At 38.0% G+C, this 27058-nt stretch overlaps 1 protein-coding gene, 1 long non-coding RNA gene and 2 pseudogenes across 7 annotated transcripts in view; 2 read left to right on the plus strand and 2 right to left on the minus strand.

The window, feature by feature from the left end:
* The window catches only part of LOC110975385 (uncharacterized), a 34245-nt gene extending 18452 nt beyond the window's left edge, over positions 1 to 15793 (minus strand). For 2 of the 5 annotated variants that reach the window (XR_015426233.1, XR_015426231.1), the window contains exons 1-3: positions 2776 to 2914; positions 2069 to 2171; positions 592 to 711 (exon numbers count right to left, since the gene is read on the minus strand). This is a non-coding gene — a long non-coding RNA (uncharacterized LOC110975385). Of the gene's footprint in view, positions 1 to 91; positions 712 to 2068; positions 2172 to 2775; positions 2915 to 15712 lie in introns of those variants that run through there. The other 3 variants (XR_015426232.1, XR_002597686.2, XR_015426230.1) reach the window with 3 other exon arrangements.
* On the plus strand, positions 1966 to 3848 carry LOC110975357 (protein meiotic P26-like; annotated as a pseudogene). The gene is made up of 2 exons (XR_015426229.1): positions 1966 to 2104; positions 2559 to 3848. The product of XR_015426229.1 is annotated as a protein meiotic P26-like (transcript).
* On the plus strand, positions 13635 to 19247 carry LOC110975376 (uncharacterized; annotated as a pseudogene).
* On the minus strand, positions 18568 to 26120 carry LOC110977347 (myosin light chain 3, skeletal muscle isoform-like). Its single transcript, XM_022231383.2, has 6 exons — positions 25931 to 26120; positions 25351 to 25390; positions 21768 to 21908; positions 21123 to 21287; positions 20478 to 20555; positions 18568 to 19703 (listed from the first exon to the last, which is right to left on the minus strand). The coding sequence occupies exons 1-6, from the start codon at positions 25931 to 25933 to the stop codon at positions 19666 to 19668; spliced, it is 465 nt and encodes a 154-aa protein (XP_022087075.1). The 5' UTR covers positions 25934 to 26120; the 3' UTR covers positions 18568 to 19665.
* Positions 26121 to 27058: the final 938 nt, after the last annotated feature.

The raw sequence follows: 27058 nt of genomic DNA on the forward strand, positions 1-27058 counted from the left end.
CACATCAAAAGTGCATGGGCAACAGAAAAAATACATGTACCAGAAGCAGCAATGATGCTTCTTTTGCCCTCATGACACAAACGGTAAACTTTTAAGAATCTGCAAGAGAAATTCACTGTACAAGACTTGTTTCAATGCAAATATAACACAAAGGAACCATCAAGTTATCACCAAAAAATCAAACCCAAACCCAATCAATCACTAGTTTTATGCCTTGCAAACTTCTTAACCTCGGCAAGTCCTATGTAATTCATTAGAATATAATTCTATCATTATCTTGATCAGTATAAAGCTGAGTTCATCTCAGATGCACACAAAATCTCATGGATGAAAGCTTTACAGTAACTGCCACTCAAAGTTTGTGTCGCTCACAAATTTTTAAAGTGCTGTGGGAAAAAAAGATACTGTATGTGTTTGTCGGCTGGAATGATGTATCATTAAACATGAATTTATTTTGGTACTCGACTATAACAAATAGATGTTTAGAGGCTAGATTGGATTGGAAGCAACTTTTTTCAAATGGCAAGGTGCGCAGAATTTGTGTGGATCAGTTTAATTATAAACATTCGAAGTACAGAAGGGAAAACTCACCTGATAAGTTGCAAGTGTGAGCTTTTCAGCTGAAGTGAAGATGTTTGGAGACAAAGGCTGTGAGATTTGGTAACCATCCAGTTGTCGCAGCGTTCACAAAGGAATCTTCCATATTTAGTGCTGAAAAGGAAATGAAATGAAATTTTACAAAGATTTTCACGAATAAAAACCTACAGTATCAACACTTCCATAATCTTGCCTGATTTAGCAAAAAGCAGCGTCCTCTTTCCTTATTACTGTGAATTGGGTCACAAGTGGATTTCACGGACAAGAAGAGTAAAAGAAGAATTCTTTTGTCACAGGTCATTTGGATCAATAGTAAATTCAATTATTCTAAAGCCTTGTAATAAGACTTGATCACAATTCATTCTTTATTGCAGATTTTTGACCTGTGCAAAACAAGTGTAGAGAAGACCACATTTAATGATGGATTTATTCAGATAAACTGTAAAACTTTCTTAATACAGTCAATTTGGCAAAATTTAAGACCACCTGGAATTTTGTTGGTATTTGCCTCAATGGACCTGCATTGCGATGGCTCATTTCATTATTACATCATATTTTTTCAGGGGTCCATAATGTCAGAGTAGTGCTATGAGCTCATTTGAATGAAATTTTTCTTGCAAAGGCAGGTCTTGCATGACATTTTGTTTTCAAGGCAGCATGGGGGAAAAAAGCCAGTCTACACGTAAGTCATCAGAAATGGAGGATGGAATACTGAATATTAAACTTTAAACATTACACATTAAATGGCTATTTAACAATTAAGTGTGGTTAATTGAGTTCTAATGAATCCTAATATGACTTGATTACAACTCTCACTTCATGTCAGCCTTGGCCGGCATGGAAAAAAAATCCAAGGGAAATTACTTTACTATAGCAATATGGTGAATCAAATATTTGCCTAAAGTTTTTCACAAACATGCTAGCCTTGATGATCTAGCTGAGAAAAAATCCCTAAAAAGCTTCAATGGGGATAAACATATGCATACACAGCCGCTGAAAATGTCACATTTGGGAAATAGAAAAAGACCAATGAAGTAGGAAGAACCTCCAGAGTTACAAGTACAGAATGGATTACTAACAATCAAATCTGAAAATGCCTTTGCCATTCTGCAATTGAATACAAACCCCTCCCAAGTCAAGGGTCAACGCAATGCGTATATGTCATACTTTAGCAGAGCAAATGCTTCCTGGTAAATGACTGAGTATGCGTACACATACAAGGTACCAATGTTTTGTTATGTACATCTACACTGTTGTACATGGGCTGTGCAGAATCTTACTTCATTCAACTACTTGGAAAGAAAAATCATCCAGAAGAAAGTGTTGGAAAACCTTTTCAGAGAGGATTTGGCACAAGTGGTTAGCGTGACTGCACGGGTGAACACAACTGTACATGCACACAACCGTGGCTTTGCTTTGTGGCTCAGTCTTTGGTCTAACCACCTCAGTTAAAGACAAACTGTGAAAATACCTCTGAGGATTGTGAAAAGGTGGTTATCGTCCCATGGTGAGTGCCAAGTTTTTGATATGATAAGTCCATTTTACTGCAATCCAGGAGCAGGCCACAGTGTAACCTGAAATAAACGAATTGGATGGATAAAATGTCAAAATAAAATGTCATGAGTTTATAACACTTTTGGAATCATGCTACATGTACAAATGGTATATAGATCAATTTCTGTTTGACATTAAAATCCTCTATTATTGAAAAACGTACTCTCCAATGTCCACACTGCACCTCTCAATGGCTTAAATGTCTGAAATTTGCATAATGTTTGTACAATTTCAGATGTCCCAATGAATACAAAGTAATTATTTTCAACATCCCAAAAGACAGAGTGTAATCCTGTGTGTTTTTATTTTTCTGATGAAATCAGTTTGTACACTTCAAGAGGTTGGGTGCTGTGACTAAATTCACATTTCAATTCATGCTTTGTTTTGAATACATTTGGAAACTGCAGATAAAGATGGCGACCAGTGTGACTGCAGAGTCAGTTTGGAGTTCCATCATCCAGGGTCACCTGGAATGCTCCATCTGCCACACGCGTTACCAAGAACCCAAGATGTTGCATTGCTCACACAGCTTTTGCCTGAAATGCCTCCAAGAACTCAAGCAGAGCCAACATCCCAATAATGACAAGGTAACATGTCCACTGTGCCAGAGAGAAACCAACTTACCTGAAGGTGGAGTGGATAAGTTGAACACCAACTACACTTTGATTTCCCTGGTGGAGGAAGTCACAAAGCAGGAACAGCTCTTGAAATCTGAGAGGTCCATAGTGGTCATATGTCAATCATGTGATGAGGAGAATGAGGCAATGGCTCACTGCATGGATTGTGAGCATGATTTGTGTCAGGAGTGTCAAATGGCACATCAACGGTTGGCTGCTTTAAAACATCACACAATTACTCCAATTTCTGAGTTAAAGGAATCTGCCTCCAACACAGTGCATTGGAAGGATGACTCGAAGTGTAAAATCCATCCAAATAAAGAACTGTGCTTCTACTGCCATACTTGTGAAATGTTGATTTGTAAAGAGTGTACATCCTTAAGTCACAAGGACCCCACCCACATGTTTGTTGATTTGAAAGAAGCTGTTGACACCTGTCTACAGGATGCCCAAGAAAAAAGAGAGAACTACAGAGTAAATGCCCATATGAACATCGTGACTGGTTGGAAGTCATTAAGAGACAGACTAGGAATCATGCTAGAGGAAACAAATGATCTCATTTCCCAATTTGTAGAAAAGAAGACAAGGCAAATAAAACAAGAGGAAAAGCAACTCAAACAGATGGCTCAGGTAATATACAGAAAGAAAGCCAAAAAAATTGCTGAGATGGAGGTAGCAGAGCAGACGTTGAAGATGGTTGACAGAAAGATGACTGATGCAAAGCGCCGAAAAATCTTGAAGTTCAGGGAAGAACTCCTCCATGACTTAAAAGGTGTCAAAACAACTGAACAGTTATCTCGCCAACTCTCATTCATAAGTTTCAAAGAGAACAGTGTGGTTAACCTTGGAACTCTCCTGGAAGAAGAGCAGTGGCAATTGTTCAGCAAATCAGAGATCAAAGGGCACTTCATTGCAGCTTTCTCTACAGGTGACATGGTGATCGCCAACACACAAATGAACCAAATAACTAGACTTAGTCCTGATAGCAAGATTGTTCATGTGTTCAAAATAAATCCACACATTGCTATTGCCGTCAACAAGGATGACCATCTAATTGTCCTCTTTAATGAGGCTCAAGCTGAGATCAAGATTCTTAACAAGGAGTACAAGGTGCTAAATTGCTTCTTACCAGGTGAAGAGGCAGACATTGACAGCACACCAACATGTCTTGCTGTGGATGACAACAATCTGATAGCAGTGGGCTACAAGGACAAGGAACAAATCTCTCTCCACAACCCAGACGGATCCATCATCAGGACACTGCCTGCTCCAGTGATTGACAGTTACATGACCATCAGCAACCAACAGATCATTTATACCAACAGCAACAAGAAACAGCTAATAAGTGTTGATTATGAAGGTAAAAAGAAGTTTCAAGTTAACATTAGAAATGTTAGTGATCCCAACTGTCCTTATGGGGTGTGCTGTGACAAAGCAGGTGATATCTACACAGTTGTATCTTTGAAATCTAGTTCATCACAACCAACCCACTGCAGAGCTGGTACTTGGTACTATGACAGCGAGTATTACTCTTACAAAGCTGCAGTTGACTGCTACAGCCCAAATGGTAAACTTCTCCGATCTATCTCCACAGACGAGATGGCAAACAATTCAAGAGAAATCATGTACACTCCTGATGGAAAACTAGTCACGACTGGTGAAGAGTCTACAGTAACATATCACAGAGTGTGAACTTGAACAGTCATGGTGAGGGTGGTTTGGGGTATTCAAGCAGCCTACTTTATGACAACCTCTTCCCCCACAATTCAGTGGATACAGCAGCAAACCATTGCAGCTAATAGCAAGGCTTGTCCTCACATTTGCCAATGAAAAGCAGGAACAACTTAAAAATGTCTTGCAATTCTACTCACAAATATGACAGCAAATACATATACACCCAAAATTTGTAAAATAAAGAAAAGAAAAACACAAATCCAAAAAAAAAGAAGGAAAGATTCTGAGCAATTATGGGTTCATCTTAATAAACAGTAGGGTAGCAAATGAACCACACAGCTATAAAAACATTAGAGTATACTCATCTGGATGCATTTCTACTTGCAGATGAATACCAAACTGTAAACAAGTTTTTGGGAAAATATAAAGTTATCTTTTATGAAAGTGATTTTTTGACATAATTTATGCTTTGAGCTGCATATTTGTTATCTTTGCCTTTTCTTTTAGGATGTTGAACATTCCGAGTATTCAGTTGGCGATCAAAAAAAAAAAATCAAAGATTTTAACAAAGATTTCACCCCAGAAGTGATGCAATATACAGCATTCAAATTCATAAAAGATGTCTGGTGCATTATATGACGTCATGTTTTGATGAAGATTTTGGTGTTTGCATGTAAAATGAATAAGAATAAACACACAAAGAATGATTGTATGGTGACATTTCTTCCATTTTTAACATTGCTATTCAATACCAAGTTTCTTTCTGCTGCACGTACAGCAAGAAGAGCCATTGTATGACAGGACGTTAGTGCTAACTGAGGCTGGGGAAGTGGAGAGAATTTTATTTGGAAATTCTTAACGACTTTGCCTGTTGGTTTGGGGATGGTGTAAAATAATACTGCTTTGTTAATTTGAAAATTGAAAAACATTTTCTGCAAAGTGAATATGTAAGCCAATGGTGTAAATACCAAGCCGAAAGTCATTTTAAAATTCTGTTTCAAAAGGTACAGAAGGTTTATCAGCATTTATTCTTTGAAATGTTTCAACATCACATCCATTTTTATGGATGTATATCATATTTTTTTTCTCAAATGAATTACATAAATTAACTGTCTGAAAATCTTTTTTCTCATGGTATGACTTCAAGTCTTTGCTTCTAATATTTAATTAATCATCAAAGGTTTACAATTCTCATGTCTAACAATTTACAAAATATGTCGGTAGAATTAACCCAAGTTGAAAAGACACTCCTACACTTCTAGTTTGCATGATAGAAAGTGGTCACGGTAGAAATGTTTTGTTTAAATAGCTTATGTATTGTTGTAGTATATCATTGATTTGGATTTGACTGTAACAAGCGCTAGTGTAGAGAACGGACTTGATTGGGAAGGGAACAACTTTAATTGATGGAAAGCTTACATGATAGAAATATTTTGTTTAAATAGCTTATATATTGTTGTAGTACATGTATATCATAGATATTGGATTGACTGTAACAAGCGCTAGTTTATAGGACCGGCTTGATTGGGAAGTGAACAACTTTAATTGATGGAAAGCTTACATGATAGAAATATTTTGTTTAAATAGCTTATATATTGTTGTAGTACACGTATATCATTGCTATTGGACTTAACTGTAACAAGCGCTAGTTTATAGGACCGGCTTGATTGGGAAGTGAACAACTTTAATTGATGGAAAAGTGTACATGGTAGAAATATTTTGTTTAAATAGCTTCAAGATCGCTGTATATCAGCTGTTATTGTACTGTACCAAGCTCTTTTTTTGTAGGACTGGCTAGTTGGGAAGGGAGCAACTTTAATTGGTCAAAGTGTACATGGTACATGTAGAAATACTTAGTTGGAAGAGCTTTAATATGATTGTATATCAACTTTTATTGCACTTGACCATAACAAGTGGACGTTTATAGGCTTGATTGGGAGGGGGGCAATTTTTTCAAATGGGCAAGGTGCACATAATCTGTGTTGTTCAATTTAATTCAAAACATTGGAAGTACACTCTCTAAATTCCAAAGAGCAAAAATTCACTCTATTTGAGTGAAAATTCAATCCCTCCGATTGAAATTAAGGACCAGACGAATTGGAGTGAAATTTGTTCACTCTAGAAGAGTGAAATTTCACTCGAGCTTCCACTGGAAGGGGCTATTTTCAGCCTTTTTCAGTCTAAATTCAGAGTGATTTTTCACTCTAAAACGTCTTGTCCCTAATTTCAATCTTTCCGATTTAGAAAGCAGAAGGAAAACCTCAACTGATAAGTTGCAAGTGTGAGCTTTTCAGCTGAAATGACAATGTTTGGAGACAAAGGCTGTGAGATTTGGTAACCATCCAGTTGTCGCAGTGTTCACAAAGAAATCTTCCATATTTAGTGCTGGAAAGGAAATGAAATGAAATTTTACAAAGATTTTCACGAACAAAAACCTACGGTATCAACACTTCCATAATCTTGCCTGACTTAGCAAAGGGTCATTGTAAACATGGCTACCACAATATCAACCTTTAAGTAAGCTATATACATGTATGTTTAATAACAAATACTGCACTATGTAATACTTACTGACAACTTGGATAAAGATGGAAATGTGCTTGAAACACAGGTTATGTATGTGAATAAATTATGCAAATGACCAACTAACCACGGCAGCAAAGGAATCAGTACAACCTTAATAATCTCACAAGAGACCTTGAAATAACAGGTTGTGTTTAATGAAATGCAAGAGTTGTTTACCAAATTTTTGGCATAATCAAGTCTGAGAAATTCTGCACGAATAGTTAGCTTCTGTACCAATGGTACATTAGTTAGCATTCAAAGTGAAAATGTCACCACAACCTAGACAATTGATATGTAAAGTTTTGTTGCTCCTTTTGACTTTTTATATGGAACACTGGAAAAAACACATTTTTATTTTAAACAGCATGAGGAAGATTACTAAAATAAATCCCAATTTTCTCAATCTAATGCTCCTTTAACAAACAGCAATATACCCTTTACCCCAGTGCTGCCATGGCAATCAGTGAAATGTAGGCAATTGTAGAGAAGCTCATATAGTTTTAAATAACACTAGATAAACTCATAAAATAGACCATTTGTGCTCTGTTATTTATTCGTGTTTTTCAGTTGTGAATTTTCTCATACAGTCTAGGGTATGTTGTAGATGACTAGGTATTTATGGGGGAGGAAATTTAACTCAAATTCTTATGACCACCTTCATTCCTCACCTTGAAAATTATGTTGGAGTCTACTATGGATCTATTCTAGTAACAAAGAAATAAATATGTCTGTCTCTAACCAGGGAGAAGAAATATTGTAAATTTGCCAAAGACCATGTTGGAGAAGGACAAATGTACATAACTTCTGATCAAAACAGAAAGTAACAAAGGAAGCAATTATCTGATCTAAGTAACGTTGCAAGCCAACATACTCTTCCGGCTACAATAGGAACATACTAGTATATCAGAGTATCTGCAGACACACTTTCACCTTTAAAGGAAAAAACACAAAAATGTATGTGCACAGAAATTGATTGAAAAATCGATAGGATCAACACTTTGGTGACCCCTCACTGACTCAGTATCCAACAGTACCAACTTCATACACATTTGTAATTTAGTCATGAAAGTGCCAGGAAACTGATCAAGTCATAAGTGAACAGGAGATTAACAGCAACCAAAAGACATTTCTGAAAGTTCATCTGAAAAAACACTGACTTCAATTTACGATTGGTTTGTGATCTCCTAGCAGCCTATCAACTTGATGACTTAATAAGGACTAAGTTTTCCACCTATCTGAAACAAATGCAGCAGAAATACAGGACTGTTTCAGGACAAATATTTCTACACTTTCTTACAACAAGATCACCTTGGATATGATAACAACCTGAAATGAATAAAGTCACTCATTCTTGACAGGTGTACATGAAAAGAAACTTGAAATGTCAGAGTTGCAGAGTTCCCAAAGGCAGATGATTCAATGCACATCAATTGGAATTGGTCTGCAAAGAAGGAATAAACGGAGCGGCTGTTTGACACAATTCATTACTCCTTTGTAATGGCAAGCAAAAAAAAAAAAAATCCTCCCTCAACTGTCACTGAGTTGCAGTCAAGTGTTCAAGACTTGTATTCCACAGGGGATGGATTCCAGCTTTGCAAAGATTTGTGATACAAGGTAAGCACCTAGTGTACAGGTGAAATGGGGGTTACTTACGCAATGTATTCAGGTATGTTTACTTTCTTATAGAAACGAAATTCCTAATCTAACACAAGAGCTTGAATTTGGCCACACCCTAAAATAGATGTGCAATAAACTTTAAATTCAGGTTATAAGACCCTTCAATTGTCCAGATGTTAAAAGTTGTATGGGTCTGTAAGGACTGATATCCCTGTTGATGTAGGGATCAAAAGATGTGAAAATTAGTAGCGTATTCAAAGATCAGGAATAAGAAGATGTGCATATAAATAAGCCCGAGAATTAGAGTTGAATATTGGAGATACAAACATGATTTTTAATACCTCCGAAAAAAATAACTTCTTTTTCTCTGAATAGATGTTTCTGGTTTGTGAAATAGTAAGCAACAACATAGTACCCTTGTTGTGTTGTGTCAGACAAGACCAAAGTAGAAGTTGTAAGCGGAAGGAAGTCTTACTCTAAAAATGCAATTAAGGCTCACAGTGAAAGTCCTAATTTAAAACTTAAATGTTTTTGATTGACTTGTGTTGCAAGTCATAATGTGCAAGTCCAAGTCAAGTCCCAAGTCAAAAACTGATAATTACAAGTCAATTCATGATTCACAAAATATAGCCACTCAAGGCCAACTTGGGCCAAAGTCAAGTCTACAAGTCTGGTTGAACAGATTTACAATTCTCCAGTCAATGCATTGATGAAATATTTACTGTTGAAAAAGCATGGCAAGCTGGAATTTGTACTCCTGCACCATGTGATAGAAATAGCTCCGTGAACAAGCTTACATGAATATCATGATATCTTGTGGAAAATGATTGTTATTGTAGCTTCATCATAGCAAAACACTTGACACTTGAGGGGTCACTAGCTTGAGCTAGTGTCTATTGGTTATCTGGAAGGGATAGGACTGGCCCTTGGCTTGAAACCTGAGAGGCAAGTGCCAAGCTAGACAGGATTATTGAATGCCTGCCCAGAGTTTACTTTGTTTATTAGGCCCAAAGCCATGCTGGTATTTGGCCAAGATATCAGTGTTTTCTTGCCTAGTAATGGAAAGACAGTGACGGAGAATACCACTGTTTCAATTAGCATGATGTTTCTTTTTTAAGTTTTAAGTCATATGTTTTTATCACGGAGACTGAGAAGAGACCATATTTCTTAGATGAGTCCAGCCTGTAATATGAATTTCTGCTCAATTTCAAGTTAAAGCAGTACATACATGTATATTTCACATTTCATTCAGATTTCCTGTAGAATCAAACTCAAGTTTCTTTAAAATGGACAGCCCTTCCGACACTTGATGACTGTGAGAGAACACCTCATTAAAGCTCTTCAGAGATCTCACTCACTAGATGCTTTGTATCTTTATAATGACCACCCTGTGGTAACGGCCAATCAGGAGTGCAACGTATGTATTGAAGGAATAATTAAGAGATGAAAAATGACATAAGAGTTCCTTTGCCGCTGGCTATTTTTATACAGTCATTTGCAAAACTTTTAAGATTACCTGGAATTTGTTGGTATTTGTCTCACTGGACCTGCATTACAATGGCTCATTGAATGATTACATCACATTGTTTACAATGGTGCATAGTGTCATAGTCATGCTATGAGCCCATTTGAACGAAATTTTGTGCAAAGGCAGGTCTTGTATGACATCTGTAATGCAGCATGGGTAAAAAAGCCAGTCTAAGTCATCAGAGACAGAGGATGGCATACTCAATATCAAACTGTTAACATTTCACGTTATGGAAATGTAGTCACATGGTAGTTCAATGATCAACTGTAGTTATATCATTTCCAGTGAATTTGCATGTGACTTGATTACAACTCTCTTTTTGTCAGCATTGGTCGAAATGGTGGAAAAAATGGAGGGAAGTTACTTTTATAGCAATAGTTTAAATAAAATCTTTGCTTTTTTTTACAATGATGCTTGTCTTCATTATATTTATACAAAGCCAATGAAAAGGTCACATTTGGGAATTTGAAAAAGACCAATGAAATACAAAGAACCTCCGGAGTTATAGAATAGATCGCAACCAATAAAATCTACACGCCTTTGTCATTCTGCAATGTAATACAAGTCAAGGGTCAAGGTAATGCGCAATGAATACAATGGTTATGATCAGTGATGCACTTGTTTCTTGTGGCATGCTCACTCTCAGTCAAAGGCAAAACCAATTGTGTATTAAGTTTGGTCAGTCTCTGCTCACCTCAAAGCATTTTCGTACTTGGATTCCTCTGACTCGTCATCAGTCACATGGTCGTCAGTTAAGAAATTCTACAACTATAACAGTGCCTTTCTGTCGTACAAGGAGGTATCAGAACAGCCCTTTTGTAGGATTGATAAAGCTGCTTAACAGTGTGTCTGACTAAACCTATTAGCTCCATGTTGAGTTTATTTGTCCTGCCAATAATAGAATCAGACCTTATCGTTTACTTGCTCTGGTTCATTTTTTAATGCTTTTAATACAAATGATAATGTGGTTCCTGCGTCGTAATTGTCCTTCCTATCTAATGTTCCCTTGGTAATATTGTGTGTTTTGATCCCCCTCCTCTTCCTTTTGACCGCTCTTCCTCCTGACCCCCCCCCCCTTACCCCCTCCCCCATTTTGACCCTCCTTAGCCCTATATGTTTTGTTTCCTCTTCCCTCTCTGTATTTTCGCCCTTTTGTCCAAGTACATTGTTAATGTTTGTAAATAAATTTTGATTTCCGTTGATTCAATTTTTTGTCATTTTAATTTTAACCCTTTTAGAATGTATTATTGATCATAATGGCCCTGTTTACTCCAAGGCTTTGTAGAAATTTAAGGCTGTTAGCTTTTTAATACCCTTTTCTTTTGTAATTGTACATATTATTGTATATTTATTTGTTTTAATGTACATGCAAATTGTATTCACAATTCTGCCCCTGGCGGCGAGGAATACAGTTAAAATAAATAAACCATTCATAATAATAATAAACCATAAGCCACCTTGTACTTCAGCACAACAAGTGATTCCATATGAGTACATACATGTACATATGTACATACCAATGTTTTGTTATGTACATCTACACTGTTGTACATGGGCTGTGCAGAATCTTACTTCATTCAACTACTTGGAAAGAAATATCCCCCAAAAGAAAGTTTTGGAAGGTCTTTCAGAGAGGATTTGGTAAGCATGACTGCACAGGTGAATACAACTAAGGCATGTTATATACATGTATACAGCCTGACAAACATGAAACACCATAATCTAAGTATGATAGCCATGGGGTCAGCTCGTAAGTCCAACATCTCATAATTCCGAAGCCTCATAAGTCCCAAAAAGCATTTGAAAAAGTCCATAAGTCCGACGCCTCATAAGTCCGACGCCTCATAGGTCCGATGCCTCGTAAGTCCAAGAATTTGGACTTTTGAGGTGTCACTCTTACGACACGCACCCAATTGCCACACCCTGAAATACGTATTGTGCGTCAAATGTGGGTATACAGCAGTGTGTCCAGATCAGTAATGATGTCAGAATCACACGTGATACTGGTATCATTTTATCAAGTAAAATAGATCAAAAGACAAGAAATCTGCATGTTAGTAAGAATAAAGAAAGGCAAGAACAAAGAATAACCCTAACCCCCTAGGGTGTATGTAAAATCGTATTAAAATTGGAGGAATTGGGACTGTTCGGGATAATGTGACGTGACAGAGGGCGCTATATAGTCACTGGGCGTGGTGGGCGCTCTGCCCAGTAACAGAGGCAGACATTAGGCGCGCATAGCAGGTGATATGCGAGCGCGGCGCATAGGCTCCGCCTTGTACGTTGTGCAATAGGGCAGCGGAAGTCACTGCTTGGTCACGTGAGCGCGTACGCAGGCATGGTCAAAGCAGCGCAAAGGCTATGAAAGGCGCGCACAAGCAAGGATTAGTCATCCTGATCAAGGGCTGATCCGGATGTAAGGCCGGGTCGAGAATCCTGTGCAAGGGTTAAAGTCACCTAGCCAAGTGTGACTGTGCCTAAGTCCGAATGGTCTGGGCGAAGTCCGGTCACGTATAATCACGCAGTTTCCCTGTCAATAGCGCCCTCTACTGGTGTATTGGTCGAGTGTGTTGATGAATAAACCAGCCGCTTAGTAATTGTTGTATATAAGTCAGGAGTCCAGGCGAAGTTTATTTCAAGTCAGGTCTGTCTGGGTTACGTCATTAAGTTTCGACCAATCAGATTAGCCATCATCTCGACGAAGACCAACTTTCTTGGGGGACGGTATACTTCAGTCCCAACGGACTCGTCCCTAGCTGCTCAGGGACTCTCCGGCGTGCCGTCCGACGCACCGCGCCTCGAGGAGGAGGGCGCCCTCGCCTTCGTCGGAAGGGCGCGGTGCCACAATGTCTGTCAAAACTTGACGGTGGATACTATTTACAGTCTGACTTTTAACATGGTGTACCATATAAAAAAAAGACATCTTTTTATTTGTCAGTCACAGAAAAATGTACAGTATTATTTTACACGGCATGAGTCTGCTTTAACTTATGCTACTTTTTTTGTAATACAAATTGCTTGATCCAAGTTAGAAATGCTTGAAATACAATGTCCGTCACCACAATTAAGATTTTTGTCAACAAATTGCTTGATCCAAGTTAGAAATGCTTGAAATACAATGTCCGTCACCACAATTAAGATTTTTGTCAACACAGTGTCAAAATCAAATACCAAGTCTTTTGCCAAACCGGTCTCTGGGGTACCCTATTTCAAATGCCAAAGTAGACTACAGTTTTGGCTTGGGCAGGATTATAATAATACGTGGTATTATGTATGTCTATCATCCACAGGTCAACTTTCTTACATGTAGTGAGCACGGTATGCTTTAACCCCTATGACCTCCAGGTATTCAGTATAGACTCAAATAGTGCATGCTAGCCCTTCATGCACTGATTTGGATTCTTGAAGTGGGCAAGGTACATGTACCTCTCGACCACAGAACTGACTGCGACCTTTCTTTCATTCACTCTTGGAATCTGTAGCTTTCAAGATGGCAGCCAGTATGACAGTAGAGTCAGTTTTGGGTTCCATCATCCAGGGTCACCTAGAATGTTCCATCTGCCACACCTGTTACCAAGAACCCAAGATGCTGCATTGCTCACACAGCTTCTGCCTGAAATGCCTCCAAGAACTCAAGCAGAGCCAACATCTGAATGATGACAAGGTAACATGTCCACTGTGCAAGAGAGAGACCACCTTGCCTGAGGGTGGAGTGGATAAGTTGAACACCAACTACACTCTGATTGCCTTGGTGCAGGAAGTAGTAAAGCAGGAACAACTCTTACAAGATGAAGGATCAATGGTCATGTGTCAGGCATGTGATGAAAGCAATGAAGCAATATCCTGTTGTATGGACTGTGGGCATTATCTCTGCCAAGAGTGTAAGAAGGCACATCAGCGGCTGGCTGCACTGCGGACCCACAAAGTGACATCTCTGGCAGAGCTGAGTGAAGCAATGATGGCCAAGCCTGTATCAACAAAAAGCTACATCTCTATGTGTGACAACCATCCTAGTCAGGAACTCTGCTTCTACTGCAACTCATGCGAACAGCTGATCTGCAAAATTTGTTCCTCTTCCGGCCACAAAGAACCTGTGCACAGTTTTGTTCAAGACTGCTATAGACATTTGCTTGTACCGCGCTCGTGAACTGGTCTCCCATGTTGTCAAATATAATTCTGCTAACATAGCCACACCAATTCTGACAAACTGGGAGTCCTCTCGCAAAAGATTGAACATGATGCTGGCTCAGACGGAACAGCAGATTTCTCAGAAGGCCGAGATGGAGTTGGCCAAGATCAGACAGAAGGAGACACAACTCCTACAGCAGGCACATGCGGCATTCAAGAGAAAGGACAAGAAACTGGCCGAGTTGGTATTTGCAGAGCACACAATGGGAAGGGTGCACGGGGATATGACTGAGGCCAATCAGCTGGATGTCTTAAAAATACGGCAAGAGCTTCTGCATGACTACAAGGATGTGGTCAAGGAACTAGATCATGTAGGCCCTGAACTTTCCTTCATCAGCTTTGCCGAGAATCAGACAGAAACTGAGCTTGGCTATCTGCTGCTGGAAGAAAAATGGGAGTTATTGAGTAACTCAAACATCACTGGAGAACTGATTGCATCACTCTCCACAAATGACGTGGTGGTGGTTAACAAAGGCCAACAGAACCTTACAAAGCTGAGTCCAGATTGCAAGATCCTTCACGTCTGCCCAATCAGCCAACTGCAGGGTGAGGATCCAGGGGCAGTAAAGCAGCCTGTCGATTTTGAAGTCAACAAAGAAGACCAGTTCATTATTCTGTTTGAGTCCAATGTCAAGATCTTCAACAAGGAATACCAGTTTCTCCATCAGTTCAACCCAGGTCGAGAGGCAGACATTGACAGCACACCGACATGCCTTGCTGTGGATGACAACAATCTGATAGCAGTGGGCTACAAGGACAAGGAACAAATCTCTCTCCACAACCCAGACGGATCCATCATCAGAGCACTGCCTGCTCCAATGATTGACAGTTACATGACCATCAGCAACCAACAGATCATTTATACTAACAGCAACAAGAAATGGCTAATGAGTGTTGATTATGAAGGTAATATTAAATTCACAGTTCAAATCAGAAAGGAAGAAGATCCCAACTGCCCTTATGGGGTGTGTTGCGATAAGGGCGGTTATATCTATACAATTGTATCTGGTCTGGAGCGACAAGATGCAGCATCACCAGCTGTAAGTCCAGCATCTTATGGGGCAACATCAATGAGCGGTGGATTTTCTTTTAGAATTCCCACTGCAGTTACAACTACAATGAAGCTCAGTTCAGTTAAAAGAGTTCCTACGCCAGTACTAACACCAACTTATAAGGCTGCAGTCGAATGCTACAGTCCAAATGGCAAGCTCCTGCGATCCATCTCTGGAGATGAGATAGAGAACAATTCAAGAGGAATCACATACACCATTGATGGGAAACTAGTGTTGACTGGTGTAAAGTCTACACTAATATATCACAGAGTGTAAAGGCAGCTGCTGTGGGGATGAGGGTGGTTTGGGGATCAACTTACCATCTTAGCAACATCCTTCAGAAAATTGTTGAAAGAGCATCCAAGCACAGCAGCCAATAACAAGGTTCATATTCAAATCTGTCAATTAGAGGAAAGAGCAGTTCATAAAATTCTGTACTACTCCAATGGTGTAATAGTTGACAGCAAATACACTCAGAGCTTGTGTTATAAAGTAAAACAAAGAAGAACACAAAAAAAGATCAATTACAGATTTATAGTGGTGAAACACACAATGATGAAAACCAGAGTATTCTTGTGTACCGGTACGTATATTTCTACCTAAAGATGACAGTCAAACTGTTAACAAATGCCAAGAGAACTACAAAGTCAAATTTCATGAAAGCAAGTTTTGGAGATATGCTTTTATTGCATGCTTATTGTCTTTTCATTTGTTGGGATGCTGGCTCCCAGCAATCCCAAGTACTCAATTTGGCAAGGAAAAAAGATTAAGATTTGAACAAACCTTTCAGCCTAGAAGTTACATAAGGTACAGAACTTAAATCCATCAAGAAATGTCTGATTCATTAAAACGTCATGTTATGATGAACATTTTGGAGTTTGCAACTGTAGCACTTAAATGAATAAAAAATATACACTCCCAATGATTGGTGACACTTCTTCCATTTTAACATTACTATTTTCAATACCAAGTTTCTTTCTGCTGCACGTACAGCAAGAAGAGCCATTGTATGACGGGATGGTTACTGCTGAGGCTGGGGAAGTAAAGAGAATTTTATTTGGATATTCTTAATGATTTCGCCTGTTGATTGGTGGATGTTATAAAATGAATACTTTGTTAATTTGAAATTGAATTTTTTTTTCTGCAAAGTGAATCTGTGAGCCAATGGTGTAAATACCAAGTTGAAAGTCATTTTAAATCTGTTTCAAAGTTTCTAAGCATTTGTTCTTTGAAATGTTTAAACATCACATTCATATTTACTAGTGTAGATAATTGTTATTTTTCCAAAGGAATTACATAAATTAATTCTGTCTGAAAATCTTTTTTCTTTTTTATGACTTCAAGTCTTTGATTTTAATATTTAATCATCAAAGGTTTACAAATCTCATGTCTAACAATTTACGAAATATATCGGTAGAATTAACCCAAGTTGAAAAGACACTCCTACACTTCTAGTTTGCATGGTAGAAAATGTTCATGGTAGAAATGTTTTGTTTAAATAGCTTATGTATTGTTGTAGTATATCATTGATATTGGATTTGACTGTAACAAGCGCTAGTGTAGAGAATGGATTAATTGAGAAGTGAACAACTTTAATTGATGGAAAGCTTAAATGATAGAAATATTTTGTTTAAATAGCTTATATATTGTTGTAGTACATGTATATCATAGATATTGGATTGACTGTAACAAGCGCTAGTTTATAGGACCGGCTTGATTGGGAAGGGAACAACTTTAATTGATGGAAAGCTTACATGATAGAAATATTTTGTTTAAATATCTTTGATATCATTGAACTTCAGTTGTTATTGTACTCGACTATACCAAGTACGTGTACATGTTCATATGACTGGCTTGATTGGGAGCAACGTTTTCAGATGGCAAGGTGTACAGATTTTGCGTTATTCAAGTTATTTCAACATTTGAGTTACAGACAAAGACAAACACAAATCACCTGATAAGTTGCAAGTGTGAATCTTCCAGCTGAAGTATAGACATATGGAAACAGGGCTGTGAGATTTGCAAACCATCCAGTTGTCACAATGCTCACAAAGGCACTTTTCAAACTCAGTGCTGAAAAGGAAACAAAGTGGAAAATTACAAAAATTTTGACTGCCAAAACCAACAGGATCCACACTTCATTAACCTTGCCTGATTTGGCAGTGCTCTCTTTTGGCACAATATTGTCTTTCAAGTCCACTGAAACTCGGGTCACACAAATTTAGCGAACAACAGATGAGAAATGAAAAAGAATCCCTTTGTAACAGGTCATTCGAATAAATAAAATTCAAATAAATAAAAGCCTTGTAAAATGACGTGATTGCAACTAAGTCTTTACTGCAGACTTTTGACTTGTGCAAAACAAAACTACAGAGGACCAAATTTAACGACAGACTTATTCAGCTGAACTGTAGACCTTCTTGTTAACAAGTTAACCTTGCTGGTGGCTTGAAAGAATAACTCACCCTACTGTAGTTCTTGCTGATGAACAATATTCATAGAAAGCTGCCAGGAAGCTAAAAGGTGGGGATGCCAACAGTTGCTGAACAATCCAGAATGCACTTATTTTTTGGGGGGGGTGGGGTCCAGTTTTGAAGGCAGCGGCTCACAGTATACGTAACTTGCGCGGATGAAAAGTAAACATTAGACTTCCATTTTCCTGTTCAGCATCAAAGGCCAATTGTTATGATCAACATTCAAAAGGGGATCCCCTGCTTGGTAGAATGGGTCAGAGGATGTTCAGATACGCTGTAAATTGGGTGGTAACTGAGAAATTCTACCGAGAATTTAAATGTTTAGTTACCAAGATGTTCTTTTCAAAATTACAAATGCCTGAAAACAACAAGCAAAATGATGTGTATCAAAACTGTCATGGTGGCTTGAAACTGCAAGTTTCATTTTATATTGCATTAACAAGCTGCACTTACATGAAAATGTAAATAATAGCACTGCATTGTCATTGTTACCATGGCTACTACTGTATAGAGACTGTAAGCTGTATAATATTTTAGAAAATACTGCATATACAAATGCTACTTATTGGCAACAACTTGTATAAGATGGAAATGTGATCGAAATGTAGATGTTATCTGCATAAATTATGCAAATGACAAGGTAACCACGGCAGCACAGGAAACAGTACAACCTTAAGAACAGACTGCATCTCTCAGAGACCTTGAAATAACAGATTGTTTTTAATGAAATGCAACAGTTTTTTACCAGTTTTTTGGAGTAATCAAGTCTGAGAAATTCTGCACAATACGTTCCTGTACAAAATAGTACATTAGCTAGCATTTAAAGTGAACCATTTCATCACAACCTAGGCAAGTCACATGTCAATTCTTCTCACTCATTTTGTAAATAAAGAGTTTGGAACACACAGGCTATCCAACTGTTTGATAGCAAGAGATAAATAAATATAATTTTCTACATCAACTACAATTGCACAATCTAGCCTGTTAACTATTTCAAATAATTACCTAACCTGACACTTTTAAATATATTTCTGTATTCACATGAAAAAAAGTGTTTTGAGTGTAGAAGGTGACAATTAAAATTATCCTGTACAAAAGATTGCCCAACCCCACCATGCTAGAAAATCATCTTTGATACCCTTTGGTGAGAATCTTACTGTTAATTTCTTCCAGCTTTTGATTGCAAAGGAGAATTTAACATAGATTGTCACAAATCGAACCTGTTGTATGTCTTAACTTGTAACTTAGGCCGGAGATAGCTATAACTAATTAATTGGTTACAATGGCATGTTTACATAACACAGTTGAAGGTAACTCAGTGCTGGATTGGGAAAGGAGGATTTATTAAAGAAATTCCATGAAATCTTAGCACACTATTAAATCGTTGAAGAGGTGTAAGTTCTAAACCTGAATGTCAGATTCATCAACTGAAGCCGAGTGGTTGACACAAACACTGCTTGAAATAGCAGATGGACTAAAACACGAGGATTGGGATATGATCAAGCATTAGAATTGTGCTGGAGGAGGAAAACACTTTAAGCACAGTGTTTTGGAATCCTTGGGTGAGATCTTAAATCGCTGGTTAACACTGCACAGAAAGGGACTAAAACTTGGCTTGTTTGTTCTTCAAATGCTGTCGATTTCTTGAGTGAGTCTTATTTACAAGATTGACCCTTGAGCAAAATCAACTTTAGTCGGCAGTTTCATTCTTAGGGTTTGGTTTACTTTCTGGAAGACATCTTTTCAAACACATTAAAAATCCAACAGACAGATGTAAGGCAGTGAATGGGGACTAGCAGCTAGTCTTGAAGCGTGACCATAATGCTCTTGATCCATTCTACAGAAAGACAGAAGAGAAGAGAGGTGGAAAATTACAATGTAATCTGCTTTGCACAGATGAGTCTTTGGTCTAAATAAGGGTAAATAAGCTAGAAAATATAGAAATACACTGCAATGGACCCCCCAGTTTTCCAAAATCTTTCCATCTTCTCAAAGAAACAATTATACTTGTTCTCCTAGCTCATCTAACTTTAAGCCACTAAATAAGCAAAATAATCCAGACCCACGTCCAAATCTGGATTAATTTTTCAGGCTCATTCTGGAAGAGATATTGCTTTCCATAAATATCTACTGGAGCCCGAGCGATGCCTGAAATGCTGGTCAAAGGATTAATGCCAAACTAGAGTCCTAGTCCTGAGGATAAGCCTGACAGACATGTAATGATACTGTCCACACCTTCTACAAACGAGCCCATTCCATGTTGACTGACTTGCCAAAATGATTACAACAAAAACACCACATTCACAGAACCACAATCAAATTTTTTGTAACCCCCCCCAAATTTTTCTTTTGAGGGGGTCAAAAGTTTGAAAATCTTGTATGGCCTTTCCGACAATCGAGGCTACATTTTGCTACCGTTTTATGCTTTTGGAAAGTAAAGAAAGTAGAAAAACTGCCCTTCTCTGGTCACTTTTCACAAACACACTGGAGGACTCCTTTTGGAGGGAACAAAGCATCACTGGCTCCCCTCAGTCCCACTGGATTTGCCCTTGACTAGCTGGTGATATGCAGCACCTGTTAGTCCATGTTTCCCTATTCTTGACCAACTTACTTTCATAATCAATCATTCCTTTCTCATTCTCATGACCAGCCAACAGGATGTCCATTTCATCATCCGTAAGCTTCTCACCTACAGTGAAGAAAAGTATTAAAATTGCCCATCTATTAGTTAACATTTTTGAGACTTAAGATGGGGCCGAGATTGTTCTGACGGTAGTGTCCTAGGTGGGACACTCAATTTAAAGTATCCCTTTGAATGGTTTGAAACTAGTTTAACACTTTCTACACAAACTGTAAATTTCTCTTCTGAACAGCCAGCCTATGCATGACCTATTTCTATTTATTTCCAATCCTCTGAAAGGAATTGGGTTTTAGAAAAAAAGAATACACTGATCTTCTTGAAATAATGTTGTTACGGAAGAACTTGCCAAAATGTCATGGCAGAAACTAAACATGTATGATTCAGTTCCGAGTGTGACTCACTGGAACATGATAGGCTCCTCCAAGTATGAAAACAGAGAAATCTCTAACATCACAAGATTTCATCAGGGCCAAGAATCAATTCAACAGCCAGGCTGGTCTGAGATTATGCTATCATCAAGTTAATGAAACTGATAACTTGACTGCAGTCTTTGCAAATGAGGTTTTAAGTCAGGGCGACATTTGGGGGTTCCTGTAAACAATCCATAGTTCATACCGAGAGCTGTCAGAACATGGCGTAACTCTGCAGCTGAGATCAACCCATTCGCTTCCTTATCAAACACTTTGAGACCCTCCAGGTAATCCTCAAACACCCCCACTTCTTTGCTTTTTGCCACGTCGACCAACATGGGAAGAAATTCCTCAAACGTGAAGCGGTCATCTGAAAGAGCAAGAACACAATATCAACTGTCTCTTAAAGTGGGTTAAAAGGACAAAAAGCATCCAAAACAAGACACTTATCCTAATAAGTCTCTTACTTAAAGGCAGTACAACTGTAGCACTTCTGTCAACTGGAATTCAAAGTACAATGTAACATGTTTTGAGTTAAAGGAAATTAATTTGTTCATAGCCAAATAATGCAACCTATGATTGTGGCTAACGGAAATCAGTTCAATCCAAGTTGTCCCTGCTTCTGAGGCAAGCATAAGAATAATTTAAAACTAGCTCAATGTCAATTTTAGGATATCGCATAATATTCTCAAGTTAGCCACAAATGTTAGCAAAAATGCCTCACCAGCCTGATTAATAAACTATTTCTAGTAAATACAATGTATGCCTCAATGTCTTGATTACACAATTTTGTTTTAGAAAAGGATAATTCATTCTAAGGTAAAGCGATCACATCTTCAGCAATTCTTACATTCATCAGCTTTGCCTATGAGCTTTTTGATCTCTGCCAGCGTGGGGTTGTGGCCAATGCACCGGCAGACATTGCCAACATCTGTGCTGGGGATTTTGTGGTCTCCGATCTTATCAAAGAGATTGAAGATTTCCTTGAACTCTGCACAGAGAAATAAAAACAATTTTAATAGAGAAGCGGCAATGTTGTAGTGCACACCAAGTGTACTACCAAATAGTTCACTGGTTTGTTTCAGCAAAAAGATGTACAACAGTACTGCAGTCATGCTTTGCAAATCATTGACATTAACACACAGGAGACATAACTTTGACTTTTGGGCATCAGAAATATTAAGGAACAAGCCCCATTATGTGGGATCTTTTCAAGTATTCACTTATCACAAGAAAGAGAAACTCTTGAGCTCTTACTTGTGAGTGACTAGCAACCATCAAGCTACAGAAATAATTTGAGACTTTTGTAGTTGAGTAAATAGTAGAATGCAAGGCCACTGAAAATGTTTTTTGTAAAAAGAGTACCAGCCTCCCTGTCTTGATTAAATTCTGATTAACCCTAACAGTCCCAAATCCTCCAATTTCAATATGATTTACAGACACCCTAGGGGGTTAGGGTTAAATCACTGAGCATGTTGGTAAGGAATAAATGAAACATGTCAGTAAAGCCAGCTGCATTATCAAACGCGCTGTAGTTGTAAACACTGAGCGCACAAAATGAAGTTTGGAATCGGCATTTCAGAATGGGGTCGATACCATCAACATTTACAAATCATTATTTTACACTTCAAATAGCAATTTGGAATTACAAACAAACTAAATTGATATCATTTAGTGTGCTGATACTTTGAGGTTTGAAACAGATGCACAGAAATTAGACAAATGTCTATCATCCTACAGCAAATACAAAACCTTTCTCAGTCCCAAGAAACCAGATAAGAGTGCCTATCAAATATAATTTCAGATTCTTTTAAGTTAAAGGCTGAAACTCTCAAGACACACTTTCAAAAATTCCGAAATTATCCTAACACCTAGCACAGCATCCTATGGTAAGAGCCACAGCTATTTGTTCTGATAGCCATGATCTTGTTAATCTTCCAGAGGCTGACGAGGCAGCGTCATACAGCCTCTGACTCCATCCCTAGTCAGATGCAGCCCAGCTAGCTAAGAGCACTATCTCATTGCTCGCAGTCTCTCTCTCTCTCTGAGTGCATACTAGGGAGAAGCCATGTACAAATAAGGTGTGGGGCAACCAGCTCAGTATAATATGTGTGTGTGGTGTCTGGCCATTCCATTGGCACTCACCATACATGGAGTTCACATACCAGGCAAGCGGAAGCCAGAAGCATTAAAGGGACTTCCCAATTCAAAGGTATGCTTCTCTTCTATTGGATATCCTTAGAGGTCACAGGCAGGTGGAGGGGGGGGGTTCCAAATGGCCTGAACCCTCTTCCCTTTCAAAAAGTCATGCATCTCAGCCAGTACATATCCTACAAAAGAGCTCACTGACTATTGTTTTTTCCCATAAATGGAATGTGTGACCTGCACTGTGTGCTGGGGTCCATGGTAGCTACTTCTATACTGGCATAATATTAAAAAATGCTGAATATAATAAAATTGGAATTTGACTTAAGTCTTGACTGTTTGTTTCTTGGAAATTCCATTGTTTACTTTCTGAATAAATCAATTCAATAAAAACAAAAAAATAGTTTTCACATTAAAATGGAGAAAATTCAAAAGTAATGAGCTTATGTCCTTAGCAGTTCAAAAACTGAATCTTTTGTGAGATCCCTCTCAATTTCACAAAGTGGTTTCTCAAAGTAACATTTTGTGTCTTGTCAGTCTTATGAACTTGATGAACTGTCACACCAATTCCAAATATTTATGACATAAAATGTAAGTAACTACAAACACGGCATCATCCTAATTTCTTTCTTTGTTTTTGTCGCTCTCAAGAGTTTGTGTTGTTTGCTTTTTGGGGTTCAACACCTTCTCATGAAAAGTCTATGAATCTTCCCGACACCTAACTCTCCTGTTCAAATTGCCAGAGTTGACCGGATGCGCCAATGCATGCACAGGTCACTGTGTCTGTCATCACTAAATTAATGAACAGATCTAGTATAATATTGATCTGCAAACAAGCCAATAACTTGGCAAACATTAGGAGTATTAGGTGATCTAGCAACACCCGTATTAATCCATTTTGCAAATATAATGTTGTTTAGTTTAGTCCAAAATTACACCCTGCCAGGGTTGTTAGAATTTCCAATTTCTTGAACATCAGTTGCACTCAGTAATAACCATGGGATTCTGAAAGCACATTTTCAAACAGGACAGGATATTCTCCCCAAAAGTATTAAGTATTCCTGTCACTACTTTTTAATAGTAAGCTTCTCAATGCAAGCGCTCCTTCCAACAGCAAATATTTTCACAATTCCTTTGCAAAAATAATTTGTTTCTTTCTTTTTGCCTTTGAGAAAAATTCTCCAAGGATCAAAATATTAGGCTTTCCTTATTTTGTGTCAAAAATAATTTTAATACCAAAAGTAAATATTCAACAAATTTTGACCACATTCTGCATATGATTCACCCATCACAAAAAATCAAGTTCAATACTTCTGGACCAAAGTGTTTCACTTCCAAAGTTAGGTCCCAAGACCTCTCTTGCCACATCATTCGGGTGTTTATTCATCCCACAACCCTGTCTGATAACTTACCAAAGGGTCGAGAGTTCAGGTTAATATCATGCCATTTCAACTACGCTTCAGAATTCCTGACAGTAAAGGGGTTACCAGCATTAACCCTGGCATTATGTACAGGGCTATGCAATGCCCTTGAGAGCAACGGGCATTATTCAAATTTGTCAACCTGAAACTGTAAACTAATCCTGTGTTTTCCCAATGGGTCCATGCAAATACTGAAGTTAAGGCCAAATTTCAAATGCGCACGGACTCATTATTTTGACTAAACCTTACACTCTTTTTGAGCAAATACTCTTCCCAACCTCCTTTACTGGTAGACTAGACAAATAAATGGGAAATTAAAGCTGGCTATTATTTAGCAAATGCTTATATCTTGGAGTCAAGGTTTATTTACAGTTAGGGATGGTCTATCGCCAAGTGAATATAATTGGAAGTGTAAAAATGTATATTTTTGCACCTAAATGAGTTGACAGGTCTGTCTTTTTTGTCACTAAACTGCAACCTAGGCTAACAACTATCAGAGAAATCAAGACCCTTTTCATACACACTCAAATTCAACCCTCGACAACTACGAGGACAAATTTAATTTGTGATGGAACTTTGGTTTAACCCTGATGTTCCCGAATCAACAGGATTTGCAAAGGAACTTGTTCTCAAACACACAAAAACCTTCCATCCGCTTTTCAGAATGGTCCACATCAGCAGTAGAGTTTTTTAAGAGGAGAAAGATGACCATTTGTCACTTGTAAAACAGGGACACTGTGACCAATATGCCTGGTTTGTTCTTTTTTTACTACAAGGTTCTTACTGTAAAATCTTTTTTACAGTGAAAATCACTGCTTTCAATGGCTTATCCACAATTACAGTTTTACAGGATATATAATGACATACCTTCAACCTGGTCATCTGTGAATTTACCAGGTTCACGTGCCTGTAAATAAAAAGTGTCAAATAAGATTATTAGCTTCACAGCACTGAAAACAGCAATTTCTAAAATTCATGATCACAGAATCTGCTAGGAATATCTAGGAATAAATTAAATCATGAGTAGAACTCAAAGACTAAATTTATGGTGTGGCTACTTTCTTAGGTCACTTAGTATTTCATGTTTACACACCATGTAAATAGTACAGAGACTTGAAGTCTCTAATCAAAACAATGAATTAATATGAAGTTACAAGAGATGAAAATCATTAAAGAAACACGTTATAAAAATTTATTTCTGATTTATAGTAACATTCAGACTCAACAGTTATGTTTACCTTTGAATATCATGTTCCAAAATAAAAGAACGTATGTGCACAAGTATACATGTATAGTAAATATTGAATACCAGGGTACACTTGTAACGAGCATAAATATTTCTATAACCCAGGAAAATATAGTAAATGTGCATAGTATCCAGTCTAACAACTTTTCATAAAGTGAGTCACACAAGAATTCACAAAAACCAAGAAGGAATGATGCTTACCATTGTGGTGAAATTCTTTCAATGTTCTAAGCCCAGATTGAAACGATGGACACAAGGATCCTTCAGCCCAAAACGCTGACTGCCCTGGCAATTTCAACCTCCGATGGAGACACAGGGAGAAAAGGACCGGCTCACCACATCAGCACAGACAACTTTGGAAGGCCGACTGCCCAGAGAGAGGTGCATTCTGGGATGCCTGGTATGCCCAGAATGCCTGGTATGAGCTCTCTTTTCTTGCCTTGGAGATGGACTGTACCATTCCATTTATGGGGGCATGATTGGTAGGAGCAAAGGTTAACCTGTCAACTTGGGATTTTTATGCCCAAGGGAATAATGTGCAGCTCTCAACTCTCAGTGTCAAGGCTGCATCTTGAAAGTCAGAAATTACATTTGACAGCCAGAACTGATGAGAATTAAAACAGTACACAAAAAAAGTAAAATTGAATTATGATCACACGGACTAGCAACACAACCTTTCATTAGAAAATGTTCAGCCCTTTTAGTAGAAACTTTTTCTTCTAAAAGGAATCTACTCATATTAAACAACTTTAAAAAGTAACAAAGACAATGCAAAGACAGCAAAACCATATCTTAAGAGTGTCCAGAAAACCACTACCTTAAAATCTAATCTGGGATAAGCTGACAAAATCTAAATTGCCTTGGAGATTAGGTACAATTTATGCACCAAAGTGGCAAAGTCATCCTTTCTGTCAACAGGATGTGGTGCAGACTACATGCTCTGAACAGATCTAGGGTCCCATGTTTCAACAAACAATTTGATGCATGAACTCCTCAGATTGGATTTGTTTTAATTATGTGCCAAACTTTGATAATTTCAAACTGGGTTTGACTGGTGAGGGTGGCGAGTCAAGCATGAAGATCCTAGCAGAGAGGAAAGAAGTAGGGGTGTCCAAACTGTCTTCCAGCTTCACCCCCCATGGTTTGCTTGTTTAGAATCATTTTTGTGAATTCGTTGGCAAATGTGCATGACAATCTGAACTTCTTTCAAATGTCCAGAGAGTTTCCTGAAACTCTGTGAAACCAGTCTAGAATCACAACTCGGATTATTCTGAGTGGGAGAAATACTTAGTACTTCTCATCATTCAGAGTTCTTTTTATGATAACCAT

This window comes from Acanthaster planci, linkage group LG08 (genome assembly GCF_054643075.1).
Source record: "Acanthaster planci isolate LZ-2023a linkage group LG08, COTS_SCS, whole genome shotgun sequence".
NCBI lineage: Eukaryota > Metazoa > Echinodermata > Asteroidea > Valvatida > Acanthasteridae > Acanthaster > Acanthaster planci.

Bases quoted from the DNA above. Each gene is read 5' to 3' on its own strand.
- LOC110977347 (XM_022231383.2), bottom strand. The intron at 21,909-25,350 runs GTATGTCATTAT...TTCTCTGTGCAG, and splicing joins CACAGATGACCAGGTTGAAG to AGTTCAAGGAAATCTTCAAT. The intron at 19,704-20,477 runs GTAAGTTGGTCA...GTCTTTCTGTAG, and splicing joins AGGAATGATTGATTATGAAA to AATGGATCAAGAGCATTATG.